At 45.5% G+C, this 19651-nt stretch overlaps 1 protein-coding gene across 2 annotated transcripts in view; it reads left to right on the forward strand.

Moving 5' to 3' along the window:
- Tgfa (transforming growth factor alpha) overlaps positions 1 to 13063 on the forward strand; it is a 99894-nt gene extending 86831 nt beyond the window's left edge. For both annotated transcript variants that reach the window (XM_015479551.2, XM_015479552.2), the window contains exons 4-6: positions 4405 to 4554; positions 7286 to 7395; positions 9471 to 13063. In XM_015479551.2, coding sequence (XP_015335037.2) covers positions 4405 to 4554; positions 7286 to 7395; positions 9471 to 9478 — 268 coding nt within the window. In that variant the 3' untranslated portion in view covers positions 9479 to 13063. The remainder of the gene's footprint in view (positions 1 to 4404; positions 4555 to 7285; positions 7396 to 9470) is intronic.
- The last annotated feature ends 6588 nt before the right edge of the window (positions 13064 to 19651 follow it).

Below are 19651 nucleotides of genomic sequence, written 5' to 3' on the forward strand. Positions count from 1 at the left end.
CCCAGCCCTGGAATGGAGAGAGGGTAGGACTGGGCAAATCCTAATACACATGCCACTGGACCCAGTATACCCACTCCTCCCCCTGCCCTGTGGGATTTCTCCATGTTAAAGGCAAATTAATGTAAAACATATTTCTAAACCATTTCAACTTGGTCCTGGACTGTCACATCCAAGACTTTAGCTTGAGACCTATACCAAAAGAGTTGGCTAGGAAGCAGTGTACTAGCCTCTCACCAGAGGCTACATCACTGCTTATGAAGATAATATATCTCAAGAGCCCTAAAAATGTTCCCATTCTTTTATTGAGGTCTTTTTAGCACTTGTAAAGTGCAATAAACAGTGCCTAACTCATTTAACTTTCATAACTCTTTGAGATTGTATCTTTAAAATGCAAAAGTAATAAGACCTATCAATCTGTGAACCAGGGAAATTAACTAACTCCTTCAAGGTCACACAGGCAATAAGTAGGGAAAGGGCTCGGACCCCATAACAATTTGGCTGCAGAGTTTGTGCCATGTTGTACCTACCTTTGGGATCCTGTCCTGAGGACATTATCTTTGTGCACACATCTTTGTTTGCATTTGAGATTATCACCTGGCATTAGTTGTAGTATCATAGTTGGATGGAGTCTGAGTGATTAGAGTTTGGAGAGGCAAACTACACATATAAAGTATTAAGTTGGCATTTTAAATGATTTTTGCACTGTTTGGTAATGATGGTAAAATGGTGCAGGGATGTTAAATGAGAAATTTATGCTTAAAATGACATAGAAATAGCATAAAAGGAAACGTGGCTTGGGCTGTCATGAGTGGGGTTAGGGCTGCATTTCTTTCTGCTCTGTTATAGTTATGTGCTTTCCAATTTGCTTGGAAATGTTCCTTTTCTGGTTGAGGAAAATTTTTCTTCAAGAACACAGTACTACATGTATTTTCAAATATCTCAACATTTTAAAAGCGTACCGTGAACCAGGTAGAAAGGGAAGACCCAAAATGTCATAGCAGAGGAAAAAGAAAGGTATTTCTTTGCCTACAGCCACAATGTTTGCTCCTACAAAAAGCACCAAAGCAACCTTCAGACTTCATCAGCAACAGAAACAAAAAGCCCCAGGAACCCACCTGTCTGGATCCTCTTGCTGCTCTGATGTGCTCCTGGCCCCTCCTCAACTGTGCCCTTTCCTTTTTCTCTTGCACTTGACTTTATTTTTGCTCTTATTATGGGAACATAGCTTCAATATGATTCCGGTGCCTCATTTTCAGAATTATGAAAACAAACCAGCTTTCTAGAATCTTGTGTTTGACCAACGACCAAGACAGGAGAGAGAACGGTCAAGTGGCATAAGATGTTCGGTTACACATCTCCCATTTACCTCTGTCAGATAACTCCTCTGATTATTTTCTTAAATGGGGGTGCAACTGCTCCTATTTCCCCAGCATCTGCTATGAGGGAGCCCATTGTACAGCTGCCACCCTAGGAAAATGCTCAGAGAGCAAGGGAGAAAGGGAAACGGGCAGATGAACTTGGTTCTCAATTCCGTGCACTTAAATGGTAGTTTTACCTCAGTAGGTCTCAGGCCTTGGTGCCCAGACCAATTGAACGAGCGTCTCCAGGGGTGTGGCCTTGGCCCTGGTTTTCCTGAGCTTCCCAGATGATTCTCATGTACAGCCAGATGGGAACCAGTACATGCCTGGGGTAAAGGAGAGGACAGCAGCTGAGTCAAGCATGAGTCATTTACAGCCCAGTGAAGTGACTCTCCCTCCTAGTGTGACTTATGCCTAAAATCATCAGCATAAATTTAAGTTTAATATTAAAAATAAGTTTTCCAAACTGTTTCTTTAAAAAAAAGTGATGGTGGTGGGGGGGGGGCGGTGTTACTAAACCTTTTTTCTTATCCTCCTCACAAAGAGAATCTGAGAAGCAGGGCATTTGTAGTACCAGGCCCTGCCCCACAGGAGCAAGGAGGTTGGGAAGAGCCACTAAAGGAGGGGTAGGAAAATGGACAGATGAGGGACTGGGCCAATGAATGTGTCTAAATTATATGTTTTTGGAGAATGTGGTCTTTGAGTTAGAGTCTGAGGAAGAGAGCAAAGAAGAATATTCCAGGCCAGGAGGAGTTAGCACTGACAAATAGAGGGCAGCCCTTCATTCATTCTGCAGCTGCATCCCAAGTGCCCAGGTGCCAATCACTTTGCTGGGTGCAGTGCATATATTTAAAAGTGGGCCCGTGGGGTAGATTAGGACCCTGGCATGGTTGGGGCACCAAACATCAAATAGAAGAAGCCCACAATGCAGATGGCCTCTCTGGAAGGTAGGGAGCCACAGGATATAAACTTGATTACAGGACAGAGGAGGAACTTTTGCCCAGTTTTCTTTAGATCCTGACAGCTCAGATGTCAGCTCTGCCTGAGCCAGTCACCTCCCAGCCTTGAGTCCCCTGTCACTTTTGTCTTTGCATTGTTTTGTTAAAAATCAAACAAAATCCACCTCTGTCCCACTACTCCAAACCCTGAGAGTATTCTTAACAAGATTTCAGTGATCCCGACCCTTTTCCAAGAAAAGTCATTAGAGATCCCTCCACCATCCAAGGTCTGCACTCCCCTCCCTGGTCTGTAGAGAGCCCTACAGGGCATTTCCCATCCTAGGGGCTCTTCCTCAGCCTCCTCCTTTACCAAACATTGCAGACCCTTTGCACCTTGCTAAATTAGAACTCTAAAATGCTGCCCTCTATTTGTCAGTGCTAATTCCTCCTGTCCTCCTGGTCATTCTTTTTTTTACCTTTTCAAGATTATAAGGCTAAGCCAAAAGCCAGAACTGTGATAACTCTGACATTCTCACCCCAGGCTCTTATAGGCAAAGCTGCATGGTACATGAGAGCACCCAAACTCAGGTCAACAGACCTGGGTACAAACTCCTCTGATATCCCTAGAAGGGAAGGTGCAAGAAAGGCAAATACAGAATTAAATACGCAAACAAAACAAAAGCACAAATGCTTAAATTTAAACCAATGACTACCTTTAAATAGGTTACAGAAAACTTCATGCCCTGGCATCCCAAGCTAAAGCCTTCAGTAGCAACTTTTTCAACATATTTTGTTTTCCATAAATCTTAAGCTGGTATAATACCTATTCTTTCAACATTAAAATGCTTCAACTTTTGTTAACATTGGGCAAAAATCTGTGCTCCAGGGAAACATACCATGTTTATCCTGTGACTCCAAGTACCTTTCTGGTCTGGCTGCCCAGGAGCGCTGAAGTAATAAGGGAATCAAAAGTGTAATGGCCCTGGGACCAGCCTGGCACCATGGCAGGTGCCCTGAGACTGTTCATCCCCTTTCAGTTTTCCTTGTTCTTCAAAGGAACAAGGAAAGGTTACAGGCTAATCAAAAAGCAGACTTTAAAAAAAGATTCAGCTATTATTGTCATATCTGGGTGGAGAGCAAAACTGAAACTTTATATCCAGCATGTGATGCGGGGGTACCCCTCAAAAAAGTCCCCTATGGGAAGAAAGCTCCCCCGCTCCAATCAAGATGGTGGTTCAGATATTTTCACTGACAATAAAAAAGGTACCAGTGTGTGAGCCAAGTCCTCTATTGAGAGGAATGATGCTTGGGGAAGGGAGAATACCTGTAAAAGAAGATGACCAAGATTTCCTTGTGGCTAGAGCACATCCTGGAGAACCAGGGGTGAGATGAGATCCACTTGTGCAAGGCAGGAGGTTGTTATTGTCATGATCAAAGACAGAGAAACTCAGAAGAGTATCAATAGCAGGAACGCACCACTATGAGTGCGCACGTTCATGAGGGCACCAGTACGTTCACACACGTGACCACCTGGCACCCTGATCCTATAGTGGACGTAGGCCAGGTATTGTTGGTCATGAGGACACCAGGGTTCACCACAAGGCTGGCAACTTCAGTCAGTCCTACAGTGACCAGGTAGTGGTGCTAGGTTCCCCCTGTACACGGGGCCACCCAGCAAGTAAGTACTTGTAGGACTAAATCAACTTAAAAAGGCTAAGCACAGCCTATGTCTCCAACTACTTTAATGTATTTTCTTGCTCTCATCTGAAATTCTGAATAAACATTTGGTTTAAAAATAACCTGGATTTTTATGAACTGCTAAAATGAAGTTCTTGTCATAAACACATTTGCTGCCTTTATTCCAAGATTTAGCACAGTAACAATTATGAAGTGCTTTAGCAGCACCTCTCCTGCTCAGGAATAGGAATCAGTCCCCCCACTCCTAGAACGCAGTGCCTGTGGCAGGGACACCATTGTCCCGTAGCAAAGGCTAGAAGGCCCCTTTGTGCTTTTCCTACGGGTTCTAGGTCGCTTCAGCCCGGTCCTCCCTGAACACTGAGGAACAAGACCTTCTATCAGGAGCGTGCTGATGTTCCTTTCTTCCACAGCTGCCATTCTGGGTACGTGGGTGCACGCTGTGAGCACGCAGACCTCCTGGCTGTGGTGGCTGCCAGCCAGAAGAAGCAAGCTATCACTGCGTTGGTGGTGGTCTCCATTGTGGCCCTGGCTGTCCTCATCATTGCATGTGTGCTGATACAGTGAGTAGTTGCTGCCCCCCAAGTCAGGTCCCCTGCCCTACCAGGGACCTCTGCTCCCTGGCCACTTAACAGGGCTACCTCAGCACAGCTGGTTGCTATGAACCATGAGTAACATCAGCAAAGCTTAGAGGAACTATGATGACTTTTGGCACAGCATGGCAGCCAAGCTGTGTAAGGGCCTGGCGCATCCTGGGAGGGGCCCCTGTGGTGGGCTGTATGTTGCTCAAAGCCAATGTCAAACCATAGGCACACTCCCTCTCCACTGTTGGGGTACAGCCTTGAGGATAGTGATGAGATGGACAAGTGCCCCCAGAGAGAACTGGAAACAGCTCCCCGACTTCTCTGGGCAGTAGAAGAAGCACTTTCTCTCTGCAGAAGGCACTTTGCCAATTCCAAAGTCCCATCAAAGGCCATTGTCACCATTTTTACATGCTGATGACCTGCACAGCCTCCCCTTTTCCCCACACTCTGCCTTCTTCATCCTCCAAAGTCCAGTTTCTGGGTTAGAGTTCTATCCTCCAGCTATTCTGAGCCCTAGACTCAGGGAAACCCTTTTCACGAGCATCTTGGCCTCATTTGCTTGCTCTACCCAAGGAACTGCTCTCCAGAATCAGAGACCCTGGGAATACCCTCTGCTGTATTCCCAGCACTAGGCTGGATTTCCTACCTGGAAATATCTGAAGTCTGAGTCAGAGAGCAAGAACTCTGAGGAGTTCTCAGGAGGAATTCTCAGGTCAGCACAGTGCTGGTTGAGTCATGGTGGAGACAGACAGTAGCAAAGCTGGAGTACACACACAGCTACATGTTAATGCAGGAAGCCGCACTTCCCCCTCTAGAGGCGCCTAGGTTTCACTCAAAAACAGGCTCCGTCCTGTTGGTTTGTTAGTCCAGTACTATCCCATCAGCTGAAGCTCATGCCTCTGGTTCCTGACAACAAATGAGGAGCCTCTTAGAGCCCCAGCTTTTGGCAGTAGACACGGCCTGCTCACACCTTTCCCCCGGGCCAAGTCAGCACTAAGTGAGGGAGGATAGAGTCGGCACTGAGGTGGCCTTTCCTTCCTCCCTAGGCAGAATCCATTCCCCTTGCAGGCATCCTGGGAAAGCACGGTTGTGGGGAATAGACAAGAAGCGTTGGTTTGGGTGGGGCACATCCCAGACTGTCAACTCAGAGACCCTTCCAGGGGAGCAGGAGTCACCTAGTGTACTGCTGCCCTCACTTCCCATGGCCAGCTAGCTGTTTCCGTAGCCAAGAGGGTTCTTATCCTTATGAACCCCTGTGGGTCTTTCAAGAGAGACTTAAAAACTAACTTTCAGATTCTGTGGGGACAAGAAAAATCTAGATGCCTGGATACCATCTTTTATTCCCATAGAAGTGGCCAGTCCCACCTCTTTGCTGTCCCTGTCCCTACTAGAAACTAAGCTTCTGGTTGCCTGGACAGAGGGTATTACTGAGTCACACAGTCCAGGCTGATACCAGCTCTCCCATGCTAGAGGGCTCTAGATGCCTTGATTCCATTGCCCTGGGACACCTTAGCTGGGAAATGACCAGGGCAAGTCTGCCTGGCTTAGACCTAGAATCAAGGCCTTAAACTCTTTCCAACATGGAATGAGCTGGTTACAGCCCAGACTCTGTAGCTCAGGAGGGCCTCCGGCCCCACACTACACTGACCTCTCATTTTCCATCTGTGACAGAAGTAGCTTAGGCAGAAAGGCCTCAGGGGCCCTTCTCAGCACTGCTGCCCAAAGTTTCACGGGCTTAGTAATTTTCCTAGCTTCATATTCCAGGGCAGGGCAGAGAGGGGCTGGAGTGGGGTTCTGAAAATACCACCTGGCAGCAAGAGACACAGCCACGGGCTTGTTTCAGCATCTGCTTTTGGGCTCACATCAGTTTGGACACTTCCCCCAGCCCATGTACATTAATTATATATACATTAAGATTATAATGAATGGGAATGGAGCCCTTGCTGGTAGCCCAAGGAAAACAGCTGACAATGTCTCTAGGTAATTTTGTTTTTCCCCGGTGGCACTGGGGATGGAACCCAGGGCTAGGAGGTGGTAATGAATGTCCGGGTGCTTTCCTCCCTGCTCCTGTTCCAGGCTCCTCAGTTCTTTGGGCTTGCTAACTCTGGAAACTGCTCATTCCTGCCCACAGAGGGAGAGAGGAGCCTTCTTAACCCTTATGCTTCCAGACTCCGGGTAACACACGTTTACAGAGAAGTTGGATTTTCCATTACGAGAGAATTTTGGTCCTCAGAGGAGGATTCAAAGCCATTGAGATCCATGACTCATTCTTTCTTTCCATGGGCCAACTCTGCCCATCCAAGTTTCCTGCCTCACTCCTGGCAATGCCTGGTGAATGACCACCCCACCCCACCCCCGAATCCTTGCAGTCCTGCCAGCCTGAGGGTGGTGACTGAGCACAAGCCTAATGGTCATTCCACTACATTCATGGAGTTTCTCAACTGGTTCTTTATGGAGAAAGCTGCTGGGTGGCTGGTCAGCCCCCTCTGACAACCATGTAGCCCGGCGAGTCCAGAGCTTCAGAAATGGTGCTGGTCTTTTGTTGTGGGCCAGCATCAGGTCCAAAGGCCACCAGTCTTCAAGGGCTCCTAGCTCCCTCTGGTGCCTGAACTTCTAGAGGACCCTCGGGAAGGCTAGTTGAGTCTTAGAGCTGCCTGGCCAGGCCTCCCGCTGAGCTCCAGTTCACACCATCTTCTCTCCTCCTTTGTAGCTGTTGCCAGGTCCGAAAACACTGTGAGTGGTGCCGCACCCTCATCTGCCGGCACGAGAAGCCCAGCGCCCTCCTGAAGGGAAGGACTGCTTGCTGCCACTCAGAAACAGGTAGAGGGCTGCGTGGGGGATTTAGGAGGCACTCCTGGGTGGGAAGAAATGACCACCTTCTCCAGGTTGGTGCAGAAGTCTGAGGAGGAAGAAGCAGGAAGGGGGGAGGCTATTTTATTCTATTAAGTCAGTTTGGGTTCATTCCAAGGTGTGTCTGACTTAGAAAGGAGTTCTTTCATCCTTACTGGTGACTGTGTAACCTGCGACAAGTCAATATTAGAGAGCCTGTGTCTTAAGAAGATGCTGTATAAGTCAGATGAGTACTGACACAAAGCACATAATTAGCATATACCAAATTATAGATAGTCCAATGTTTGTTCTCTTCCCCTTTTCCATTGGCCAGTGAAAGTTCTCTAAGGACCTTCACACTCTTAGACCTAGTGTTCCCCATTAAGTTTAACATTGTTTTAGGGTTTTCATCAACATCCATGAAGATTGGATCTCTGGATATGAGGCCAATAGGCTGCTCAGGACCCCTGTTCTGAGCATTATTGGCTCTGGTCTCCAGGAGTCAAAACTTTATCCAGACCCTATGGAAATTCTCACCCACATCAACAGCCTTTCCAGAGATGCTATGTCATCCAAGTCCCTCATAACAAAATTCCTTTTGAAGAAGTAATGGGGTCAGGAGACAATCGCTGAAGTCCAATCCACCAGGAATGTGTAGGAAACAGTTGGCATTTCAGATGCTCCGGTTGCACAGAGAGGGCAGGGAGAAAAAGGCAGATACTCATGTGTTCATTAAACCTCATGGCAATCTGTTGTGGAGGGAGTTGGAGGACCAGTAGCCTTGTTTCCCTGGTTTTTATTTCAGTAACCTTAGTAATTGTGGAAGAGAAGTACTTAAGAGCTGTAGACTTCCTAAATCTTCAGAACATTCTAAGGATAAATGGATGTATATCCTCAAGAGGATAATGTAATGCAGTGGCTAAACTGGGTCCACTGAGGGCCTTTTGGGTTCCACATGAGTCAGTAAAAAATTGAGGACCAGGGATTTTGAAGTCCCTCTTCTTCCACTACCTTGAGGGACCATCCATGGAGCTAATGAAGGTGGATATTCTTTTCTTGTAACAACAATATAAAAATGTTTAAACATTTTAAGAAAACATGATCTTATAGCATTTGTCTGACTCTCAGAAGTCATATGGGGTAGAGTAAGTTTCTTCTTAATGTCACTTTTCTCCCCACCTTTGAAAGTAAGCTTTGAGCCAGGAATGGATCTGGCTTTTCAGAGATGGCCACTGAAGGTGAAACCCCTCTCCCCAAGATGACGCATGCCACCAGGCCAGCTGGGCCTAAAGGATGGGTGAAGGGGGGGGGGTACTACACACAAACCCTGTTGAAGATGTGATTCACCCTGAACCAGGGCACTCCCCTCCACATATCCAGAGGAACCACCAGACAAACCAGGGCAGGTAGCTAACCAGGCTGAGCTGGATTCAGGAGCTGAGGACTATATCAACCCCAGAAGAAACCCTTAGGGAGCATCTACTAAAAAATAATGGGTCTTTTTTTTTTTTTTTTTAGGTGGGGGTACTTGGGATTGAACTCAGGTCACTCAACCACTGAGTCACATCCCCAGCCCTATTTTGTATTTTATTTAGAGACAGGGCCTCACTGTTGCTGAGACTGGCTTTGAACTCATGATCCTCCCACCTCAGCCTCCTGAGCCACTGGGATTACATGCATGCGCCACTGCACCCGGCAATGGGTCCATTTTTGTATGGTCTTAGGGGGAAGGCATTTTACACTAAGCTCTATGGGCTGCCCACCAAGCCACCACTCAGAGGAACAAGCTAGGTTGAATTGAGTCACTAATGAGAGGGTCCATTCACCTTCCCATCTCCCTTCTCTTCTGCTACAACTCATTTCACTTTGTCACCCTTGCTGACTTCCTTTGGCATTGAAAGCACAATTTCAGAAGTGCTCCCCTGAGGCTGAGACAGCAGGATTGAGACTCTGCCTAACTGCTCAAGAGAACCTGGTGGCATTAGCTAATGCCGTCTCCAAGTCTCCTTCCCAACTTGGCTTAGGTCTGGCCCACAGCATATTAACCTGTTTTTCCTTCCTGCCAGTGGTCTGAGGAGCCCCAAGGAGGAGTTTGGCCAGGTGGACTGTGGCAGCCTGATGGAGAGAAGCCTCCTATAGGTCAGCAGCACCAGGGATGCCTGGGATTTGCCAGAAGACCTTTCCTACTTTGCCTGTGATCACCTGTGCAGCCTTTCATCTTCTGTGGGCCTTCAAAACTCTATCGAGAACTCTGTCTGCTTGGATTTGGTATGCTCTGGAAAAGAAGTCAGTGGATCACAATTTAAAGACTGGTTAAGTGATAACGGCAAAGGAGTGGCCTTCCTGTTTACCTACATCGGGTGTGTGCAACGGTCTCCCACCAGTCATGGATTCCAGGCTGTATTTCTTCTTAATGGGCTACCTCCCCTCAACAGAATCCTGCCCAATACTGGAGATTCTATTGTTGTTACTGTTTTCTCACATGGCATAGAAAGTGGTGAAGAGGAAATGGCTTATTGTTACATGAAGACAAGTTTAAGAAAATGCATGTCCTCTGCCCACAAGGCCCTCAACCAGCCTGACACCTGCCATGCACACGTGATGTTGAAGACCTTCCCATACTGTTGCCACCCTTGGAGATAATTTCATATTTATTAGATGGATAATGATTTTTAATTTCTTAAGTCAATGTAAAAGAGCATAAACCCCTCCAGAGGAATTAATGATGTATGTATTGCTGACTGATAAGTTAGACTTACTAGAAATGTCTGGCCTCTTTGAGACAGCTAAGTCTCGGGGAAAGCCTCCCAAGGGCTGTGGGGATGGAACCAGAGGACAGGGTTCCGACAGAAGCAAAAAATTGGGGCTCAGAGTTCATGATATCTAAAGACACAAAATGGGTAAATGCCCCAGGGTACATTCTGGTAGAAAAGTTAGCAACTCTAGCAGCAAGGACCTGTCCCCTCTGTTGTGGGGAGAGAACAGGAGGGCCTGTGTGTGTACACAGAGTAAATACAACCTCTACTGTCTGGTAAAGCATCAGCTTCCTCATGAGCCCAGCTTGGGCATTAGCAAGCCATGGGCATTTCAGGCTGAATCCATGAAAGGGGACCAGTCCTTTATTTTCCATGTTGTGCTTGGTTGGTTTGTTGCTTTATGTTTAAGAGAAGAAGTTTAACTTTCCTATTTATTTTTAAGCATTAGGAGAAACATGCTATTGGTTTTTCCTTTCCCTTCCATTCAGAATGCCAGTTTTATTAACTAAAATACTAAGAAGTCTCTCACTTTCTGCTCAAGAGGAGGCAAAATTGTCCTCCCAAGACTTGATGACATTATGACCCACCGGTCCAGTGTGAGTCCCTTCAAACTGACAAAATTGGAAACAGAATAGCAATGAAATAATATATGAACTCCTCTGCAAGGAAACTCCTACAGTGAAAAGGGAAAGACTCCCACCTATTAGCCCTTCAGTGCACCTATCTTGTCACATCATGAAAGGGACTTTTAACATGTCAAGTTGGTTTGAAATTTCTATCAGAAAACTACTTCCTTAGTCTATTATTTCTATGATTTTTTTTTGCAAGACAATGATCCCACCTGTCTTAACTTTGGTTATTTAATGATGTCACACATGAGCATTAAGTGCTGAAATTGGGTCTGTTCAGAGCTTGCCCCGAACAGCTCCAGGTGTTTTAAGTGTGAAAGATAATAGGTTCAAATTGTGTTCACTGGGTCAGCCCTACAGCAGCAGATGAGTGGGCCAAGACCTGACTGTAGCCTCCTGCTCAGAGACCAATCAACTGACACTGGTTTCTTACTCAGCTTTCTCAACAGACCCTCCTAAAATTCCAAGATCCTGAATTAGACTAAGTAAAGAATGTCACTTTGATGTTAAGACAATCTTTCGTGGCCTATTGGAGACTCTGGGAGGTCTGGCTGCTTTTAAAGAGTATGAACTCATGTGGAAATATTTCTTGGGGCTTTTTAAAATTTTTTTTTGCCTAATGGATGGAAGCACCAATATCCAGCCTAAAGACGCTATCAGTAATTGGCATCCAAGAGACTTGGCAGAGGTGCGAGGATGGACAGCTGGTGGAAGCAGAGGTTCCCCACAAAGACCTCGGATTTAGCCTCTGTGAATGTTCCAGTTCTCAGGTTCCAGCCTTCATAGCTGCCAGTGCTTGTTCCTGTGCCTGTCCACTCATATAGTGATGGGGTTCAAATGCACATACCCCTCAGAAGTGCCTTCTGAGTCAGTCCTTTGTAAACCAGCAGGTCTGAAGAGGGTCAGAAGCTGAAGTCAGGTTGAGGCAGGCCTGATTGGACCATTGTCCACACCCTGGATTCTTTGCCAATTTCTCTTTTAGAGGTCAAATGATGACAAATTGTACCTTTTGTACCATTTCCGGGCAATAGTAGTCCCTTGATTAGCTATAAAAATATTCTCTTCTTAGCATAAAAATGTGTTTAACTTGCCATCCCTGCAGAATTCCTGTTTCCTTGTCCTCCAGAAGGCCAAGTGTTCAAAAAGGTAACCATCCCAGAGGCCTGACCTGGTAAGCAGTCACACATCTAGCAGCGAAGAACATAGCTATTTCCAGTGAGTCAGGAGACCATGAAAAGCCCCCCATTAAAAAAAAAAAATTTTAAAGGCCTGTAAACCTTTACAAAACCTAGATGTACTCTCTGCTCTATAGACTGTAACATTAAATATACTGACAGGAAACAGTTTCTACTTGGAAAGATACTCAGCAGTCAGTTCCTATCTGGAAGACAGGGCTCCAGCTAGACACAGGTGGAACTAAGCAAGGGATGGGGTGGCCATTGTCCCAGAAGAAGAGGTGGGCACAATGACTCTAGGGTGCTTTTTTTTCTGAGCGAGGGAAAAAGAGGAGGGATTGACATTCATCCACCCACATTGGTGAGGGAGGAGGATTTATAGTACTGAAACTTCTTGGGAGGGCAGGATGTGCTTAGCAAGTGTAGAAAACAGTCTGATGTCTCCCAGCCAGGTTTTCCAGGACTTGTGAGCACTGGTTGCTTTTTCCAGGTAATTTGCCAGGGATGGACCAATGATCCCTTAACATTGCTCATGAGGCCCAACCCCTTAATAGGTTCTGGGATTTCTCTCTCTTCCTATATGTCCAGCCAAGGAGGGAGAATGATCAACCAGCCCAGAACCAAGAGGCACATCAGAGAAACAAGAAAACATGTTCGTTTTTAACGTTCTAACATAAGACCTGTTCTCTCTAGCCACTGATCTTACTTTAGGCTTTCTGAAAAGACCTAGTATTGTGTACACACACACACGAGTACTGAAAAGAAGCCCCTCTTCCTAGTGTAATAATTTACTGAAATGTTCAACTTTTCAGTACAACAAACCTGTTTTTTTTTTTTAAGAACTTATTACTCTGACTTCTGTATATGTTGCACTGAAAAGGTTAATATTTAATGTTTTAATTTATTTTGTGTGGTAATTTTGATTCCTGTAATGTGTTAATGTGATTAGCAGCTCTTTTCCTTAATATCTGAATTATACTTAAAGAGTAGGGAACAATATAAGATACGGTTGTGTTTTTTCAGGAATATGCATTGTTGTTCAGTTGTACTGTACCTTGTTTGGAAGGATGAAGGAATGAACACTTTTTTCCTAAATCAAGACTGGAGTTTTTCTTTAACATGATTAGGACATTGATAAGAAAAAAAAAGTAAATGATGTTTGTAAAACGCAGGAATCCTGTCATTCACCATAGCTGACCCCTCTCTGCTTGAAGAAATCAAGTTTTCTGAAGTTCTTCCTAATATATAAGTAATTTAATCTATAGGGTGTCCAACAGTGCTCATTGATGTGCAGGAAAATAGATAACATACAATCCATGTCACAAAGGAATTGAGTTCTGAGTGGGAAGACTGACTAACATGAAGAAAATAATTCTAGTATATTTGACAGAATTCAAATAAATCATTTCAAGGCAGAGTGTGTGTATTAGTACCTATGATTCTCAAAGCATGATCCCAGATCAGCAGGATTACCCAGGACTTGTTAGGAAAGCAAATCTTCAGGTAGTAGACCAGACCTACTCAACTCCAAGGGTATCTCCCTTCCCTCCAGGTGATTCTGGTACATGCTCAAATTTGAGACCCTCTGTGCTGGAGGACTCAGTGAGAGAACAAATTTTAGTGTAGGCCTATGTTTTTAGGAAAAACTTTGCAGAGAAAGTGAAACTTAATTTATCTCTCATGGTTCAAATATAATAACCATTAGAAAGTGACAACTGAATTTATCAGGATTTCTCTGCTCTACCTAGGAGAAGGAACAGACAGGCCTATCTCCCATCATATTCCCCACTCACTCTGCTCCCCGCTGCCCAGTATCTGACTGTAAGGAATTATTCTAAAGCTGTCAGCCCTGGTCCTGAAACCCCACGGTAGATCTCTGCACTTCTCATGTGTGCATGGGCCTCACATGTCCAACAGATGAGCTGCTCATGAAGAAGCAAGGGTGAAATAGATGCTGAATTGCATGAAATCTTGGTCCAAAAAAAGTTTCAAGCTCTTTGTAGTAAGGCCCAGAGGACCAAGGATCCTACTCTAAAATTGTTTAACACTTCAATCCAAGTTCCTTGGTCTGTCTTTGTCCCTCAACAAAGCTTTTACCCAGCTCTCAAGAGGAGAGAGCAACTGGCTTTACTTGATCTTTCTCACATGATCCCGGCCTTCAAGGACACCCAAAGGCCTTATTTCTAACTGTGGTTTCTCCACTAGTCCCCACATTTGCTTCTGTTCAATTTCTGAGTATTCTTCCTGCTGAGGCTGCCTGCCCCCTGGACCCTGTGTCCACTGCCCATCTCTGGTCCTAGGCAGGTATACTGGCCTGCTTGGGGTAATGAGGACCCATCAAAGTACCTACGAACTTTGAGTACCTTTGACTTGAGGAAAGCTAGACCTTTCCCCATTTATTCAGGTGACTTGCATTAGACAATTTGAAAAACAATTCGCTGTTGTGGTTTAGAGATGAGATTTCCCTCAAAAGCTCATGTATATAAGGCCAGGCAAGAAAGTTTACAGATGAAATAATAAATGCATTGATCCACTTGAATGGATTAACTGGGTGGTAACTATAGGCAGGTAGGGTGTGACTGGATGAGGTAGGTCACTGGGGGGTGTGCTTGGGGGTATATAATCCATTCTTGGTAAGCAGAGTGCTCTCTCTGCTTCCTGAGTGCTATGTCCTGAGCTGCTGTCCTCCACATCCTCCACAATGTTCCTCCTCACTCAGGCCCAGCGCCATGGAGTCAGCCATCTATAAACTGAGACCTTGGTTTATACAACTCCCTACTCTAAAATTGTTCTTGTCAGGTCTTTTGGTCACAAAAATGAAAAAACTGACCAAAAAATCCATGTTTTAGACTCTTTGGGGTCCAGCCATCTCAAGATTTAGACCTCTATTTTTCCTGGCCTCTGTGCCCTGACTCCTGCCTGACAGTGTTGGGGCATTTGTGTCTGACTATGACCTGGCCTCCACTCCAGCTCAAAGCTCTTTGCCCTGCAGCCACCTGGAATTCCAACATCAGTGCTTATTTCCCCCGTCTCCTGAAACCCCCTCTTCTACATTTACTCTTTACAGAACTTACTTGGAACAAGCTCCTAGATCTCTGCCACAGTCTTTTGCCCCAAGAAATAGGGAGCAACTTGCCAATTGTCAGAGAAGAATATATCTTCTCCCAGATCAATATGAAATTTGAATATATAAGATGGACCCCTGCCATTGTTTAAAAATCTCTTATGGTGATTCTAATCTAATCCTGCTGCCTTCTAGGATGCAACAAGCCCCAGAGAGCAAGTGGCATGAAGAGGCATTACGCCTGGTGCTGAGAGTTCCTTGCTACCCATTCTCATCTGCCCTTAAGGATACTATATATTAAAAAAATTTTATACCAGGGTTTGAACCCAGGAGTGCTTAACCACTGAGCAACATCCCCAGCGCCCACACACACACACACTTTTTTGAGATAGGGTCTCACAAAGGTGCTGAGGCTGGCTTTGAACTTGTGATTCTCCTGCCTCAGCCTCCTAAGCTGTAGGATTACTGGTGTGTGCCACCATGCCCAGCAGAATATTTAATATCCAGCAGATGTTAGCCCCTGGGAAGACAGAGGCTTGGGCCTCTGTAGACTCATCTAAAGCAAAGAAGAGCAGTGGGAAAAAATAACAGGGACCTGTAAGGAGTGCCACACAGCAGGTTCTTGAGGTCATGCACCAATGAACCATGCATAGCTTTCCAGGAGTCAAATTTTGCAGTTAGGAATAAAAGGGAAATGCAGGGGCAGTGTGGCAGTTCTTTGGCTCCAGTGGAAGCACCAGACCTGGAGCATGGGTGCCCTGGCACCAAAGGTACTCCTGCTGCCACAAAATCCTCCATCTCAGATCCTACAGGGGAACCCTCTAAGAGGAAGGGAAACAGACCTGCTCAAAAGACTGCTCCACTAACTCAGGACTGGGACTTCAGCTGTTGATCTGTCCTGCACAATACGGGGATCAAGGCATGTGACACCCCAGGAGAATGGTGCTGTGAGGAGCCAGCAGCACTGAAACTGTCCTACCAGGACAGAGCAAGCAGACAGTCCCCTCCCCTGCAGCATGACTCTCCCACCATCCTTTTTAAAAGCAACCCCATAGCCAGGGTGCAGAGCTCCTGGGTGCCTGTTGGAGGCCCAGAGGCCAAGTCCTAGGGTACGAATACAGCCCCTGCCAGCTGTTTACCCTGGGGTGTTACTGTTCTTTCTGAGCCTCCAGTGCCTAAACAGGCACTGCCTATTTATCTCAGGGAGTCAAGATAAAACAAACATGCACAGTCTGATTCTAGGGATAGAGATCCAGTGTGATCCTAAATGCCATTAATATATTGTCCAGCTCAAGGGAAGCATAGGGCCTTTAGTTCAAGGCAAAAGGCACATGGGGAGGGATGTCAGGAGAAATAGTTCCAGAGTTGGTGGCAAGTGGGGCCACCTCTAGAGGGTGATGATCCTAGGATATCAGCTTTTAAAAAGTGTTTAAGGACCCAGAAGAGTGAGAAAAACTGTCCTCAGAGGTAAAGAAGTGTCCAGTCTTGGCTTCAAGGTGCAGAGTTAGGAGATAGAGGTTGATTTTAGTTTAGTACAAGCTACTTTTCATCATCAGAGCCCTCTCCTGGCCTTAGCAGCCTTCTATTCTGTTCCTGAACACTGAAGTAATCAAGCAAAGGCAGATTGACCGCCGGGACAGAAAGGTCCCCTGGTGAACTAGACCCATAGAGGCTCCACTAACTCCAAGCCTCTACCTCCACAATGCTCTCTGGAATAATCTTTGTGAACCCAGATTTGGGCTTCTACTTGCCTCTTGTCTTGTGGGTCCCATTGCCTCCCAAATGGAAGGAGATCTCAGGCCCTGCCTACCCTTCTTTCTTGCCTTCTGTGGACACTGGGGTCTGTGTCTTAACCATCCTGAAGAGTGTCCCCATACAGCTTGAAGGACTATCAAGAGAGGGCCTTTTCTGGCTTTTCCCACCCCCCAGGTGCTGTTCAGGAGGCTGGCCCCTGTGGACTTGCCCTGTGGCTTCCAGTTCAGCCAGTAGGAACAGAGACATGGGATAGCGGGTACAACATCCTCACTTCCTCCTTGCTCCAATGCTGTCTTTGGAATTAACTATGACCTCACAAGGGCTCTGGAGGCCCAGGTTGCCCAGTGCCTGCACTCGTCAGGCTTCCTAACAACACTCCCTCCACCTTTCCCTCCAGTCCTAGGAGTGGTAATGGCTTCCCACAGTTGCTAGTCTGACTCTACCAATCTTTCCTGCCCTGCTCTTTAATTTCCAGTGATGCTTCACCAGAGGTGAAGTAACGCAGGCATCCGAGTTAATGCAGCTGCTTAATGGAAGCTTGCAACTCATATGTGTGCCTGAATCCAAGGCTGGGAGTGGACATGATGATCAGCTGCAGGGCCCAGATTATTCTAAATGGGAAAGTCACTTTCCTTTATGCCGAATGAACAGCATAGAGGCCAAATTTGAAAAAAAATAAATTACCAGAAGAAGTTGGAAGTCTGAACTTTTTCATAAAACATCTTCATTTCTAAGTGTGGCTCAAATTTATGAGCTGCTCTGTAGTCCCAGAAAAAATCTGTCCAAAGGTCACCATCAACTAGCAACCTCTACTCCAGAGCTGTTGGCTCTCAGGCTCTGCCAGGTCTTCTCATGTCTCTGTGCCTTCAGTTCTCTTTCCAGGAATAATTTTTTTCTACTTCTTTGCCCAAGCAAACTTCTTCTGTTCCTTCACAACTCATGCCTCGCTTTCTGAAGCCTTCCCACAGCCTCATGAGAAGATAACACCTCCTCCCAGGGCGCCCAGAGCTCTTCATGCATACATCTGTTAGAACACTCATCTCACTGTGCTGGACTGCTTGTTCCTCCCTGGGCACAGGATGGTGGGGCCCAAGACTAGTCAGGGAGGAACAAGCAGCTCCTCAAGGTCAAGGATCTGTCCTGTGCATCTTTGTAGCCCAAGCATTGACTCCTATGCCTGAGGCATGGCAGGTAAGGCAACAACATTTTACTGGGAGAAAAAAAGTGGATATATTGGGCTTTAGGGCCAACTGGAGGCAGGGGAACACTGGGTTTTGTGAGGTCACATTATTGGGACTTGGTGTTGGCTGCTACAGTTGGACACCTCACAGGTCTTTTCAATCCTTCCTGGCTCCCTACCATGATGAGCTTTTCTTCTGAGCAAAAATACGTTGTATGTTCTGACTAGTGAGTGACTTCCCAAGAATCTGACAACCTAGGTATATATCTATCAAGAATTGTTAAACCCCTTACCATTCTATTCTGTATTAGTTTCATTAAAAAAGTGGGGTAACTCATTGGAGAATGTTGAATGCTTTCACAGCTCTATTTTTTAAATAGAGTCCACACCCCAGAAGCCTTTCTTCTGGAAATGTCCAGGCCTGAGCTGCTTTTGAGAGGAGAAGTTTGTACCCAGAGATAGAAGAGGAAAGTGATGAGAGGGTTTTCGCCTAAGCCTTTAGGCTACATGATTCCCTTCTTGTGGTTGGTTTCTATGAATTCTGATCTGTTCTCTTGGGAGGCCACAGACCAAAACAGGCAATGATGTGAATTACAATGCTATAGCAGTTGAAACAGGACATCTAATTTACAGTTGGAAACAAGCAGTATAGCAAGTATACAAGTGACCCAGCAACTGACTTTACTTCAAAATTATGTCATTTTCATAATGAAAACCTTTCAGATTTATCTACTTTAAAATGTGAGTTTCCCCAAAGACAGGGGCTGAGAATTTGGGGACAAGTCATTTATTTTGGAGGCAATCACAGGAAGCAGAAATGAGGTCCAAGAAGAGTGAGAGAGAATAGGGAACACCAATGATATGTATCTTCCTGAAATGTATCACTGCAAAATGACAGCTCAATCCCACTAGGTTCCCACTGAGGAAATATTTAGAAATCTATTTGCAAATTAAGCAAATTGAGACTCTGATGATCAGAAGACTGGGGCATTAGCCATCAATTCCCATCACCAAATAACTGAAAGTTTTCATGGTGTCAAATATATACACACACACACGCACGCACTCTGATCTTGGGGTCTGATGTGTGATGCTGAAAATGAAAACAGATTTTTATTTTCTTCTCCCCATCCTTTACATTTTGGTGTACTGCTATCTAAACTGATCAGAAATACATCCCAAACATTCTGTGACCTTCTTCCACCCACTTAAGGATCTATGGATATAAAGACCTTTCCACTGAATACGATTGGCAGCACTATGCAAGGTTTAATTATGGCCACATCCAAGACTTACTACCTCAATATATATTCAGGTGCATCCTGCTTTATTTCCATCCTGGAAAGAAATTGCAAAAGGCATAACTTTGGCACAAACTGGTATATTAAGCATCCAATTCCAATGCTAAGGTTGCTGAGCTGAGCCTAGTGAGGTCACAAACACCCTCAAAAGCTTTTGATCTATAACTAGAGTGTTTCCTTGGATGGCTATTTAAAATATTGACATAGGATAAAAGGCGCATCTCAAAATAGGGGGGATGCAACTTTTTTTCATAAAACCTTGGACTTTGAACCAGAAAACCTTAAAGATGATCCCCCAAAATGTACAATTTATATCCTTTAAAAATGGAATACCAAAACTACAAGTGGACTATCTTAATTTAACTAGCTACAACAATAACAAAAACA

Source organism: Marmota marmota, unplaced genomic scaffold, assembly GCF_001458135.2.
Source record: "Marmota marmota marmota unplaced genomic scaffold, marMar, whole genome shotgun sequence".
NCBI lineage: Eukaryota > Metazoa > Chordata > Mammalia > Rodentia > Sciuridae > Marmota > Marmota marmota.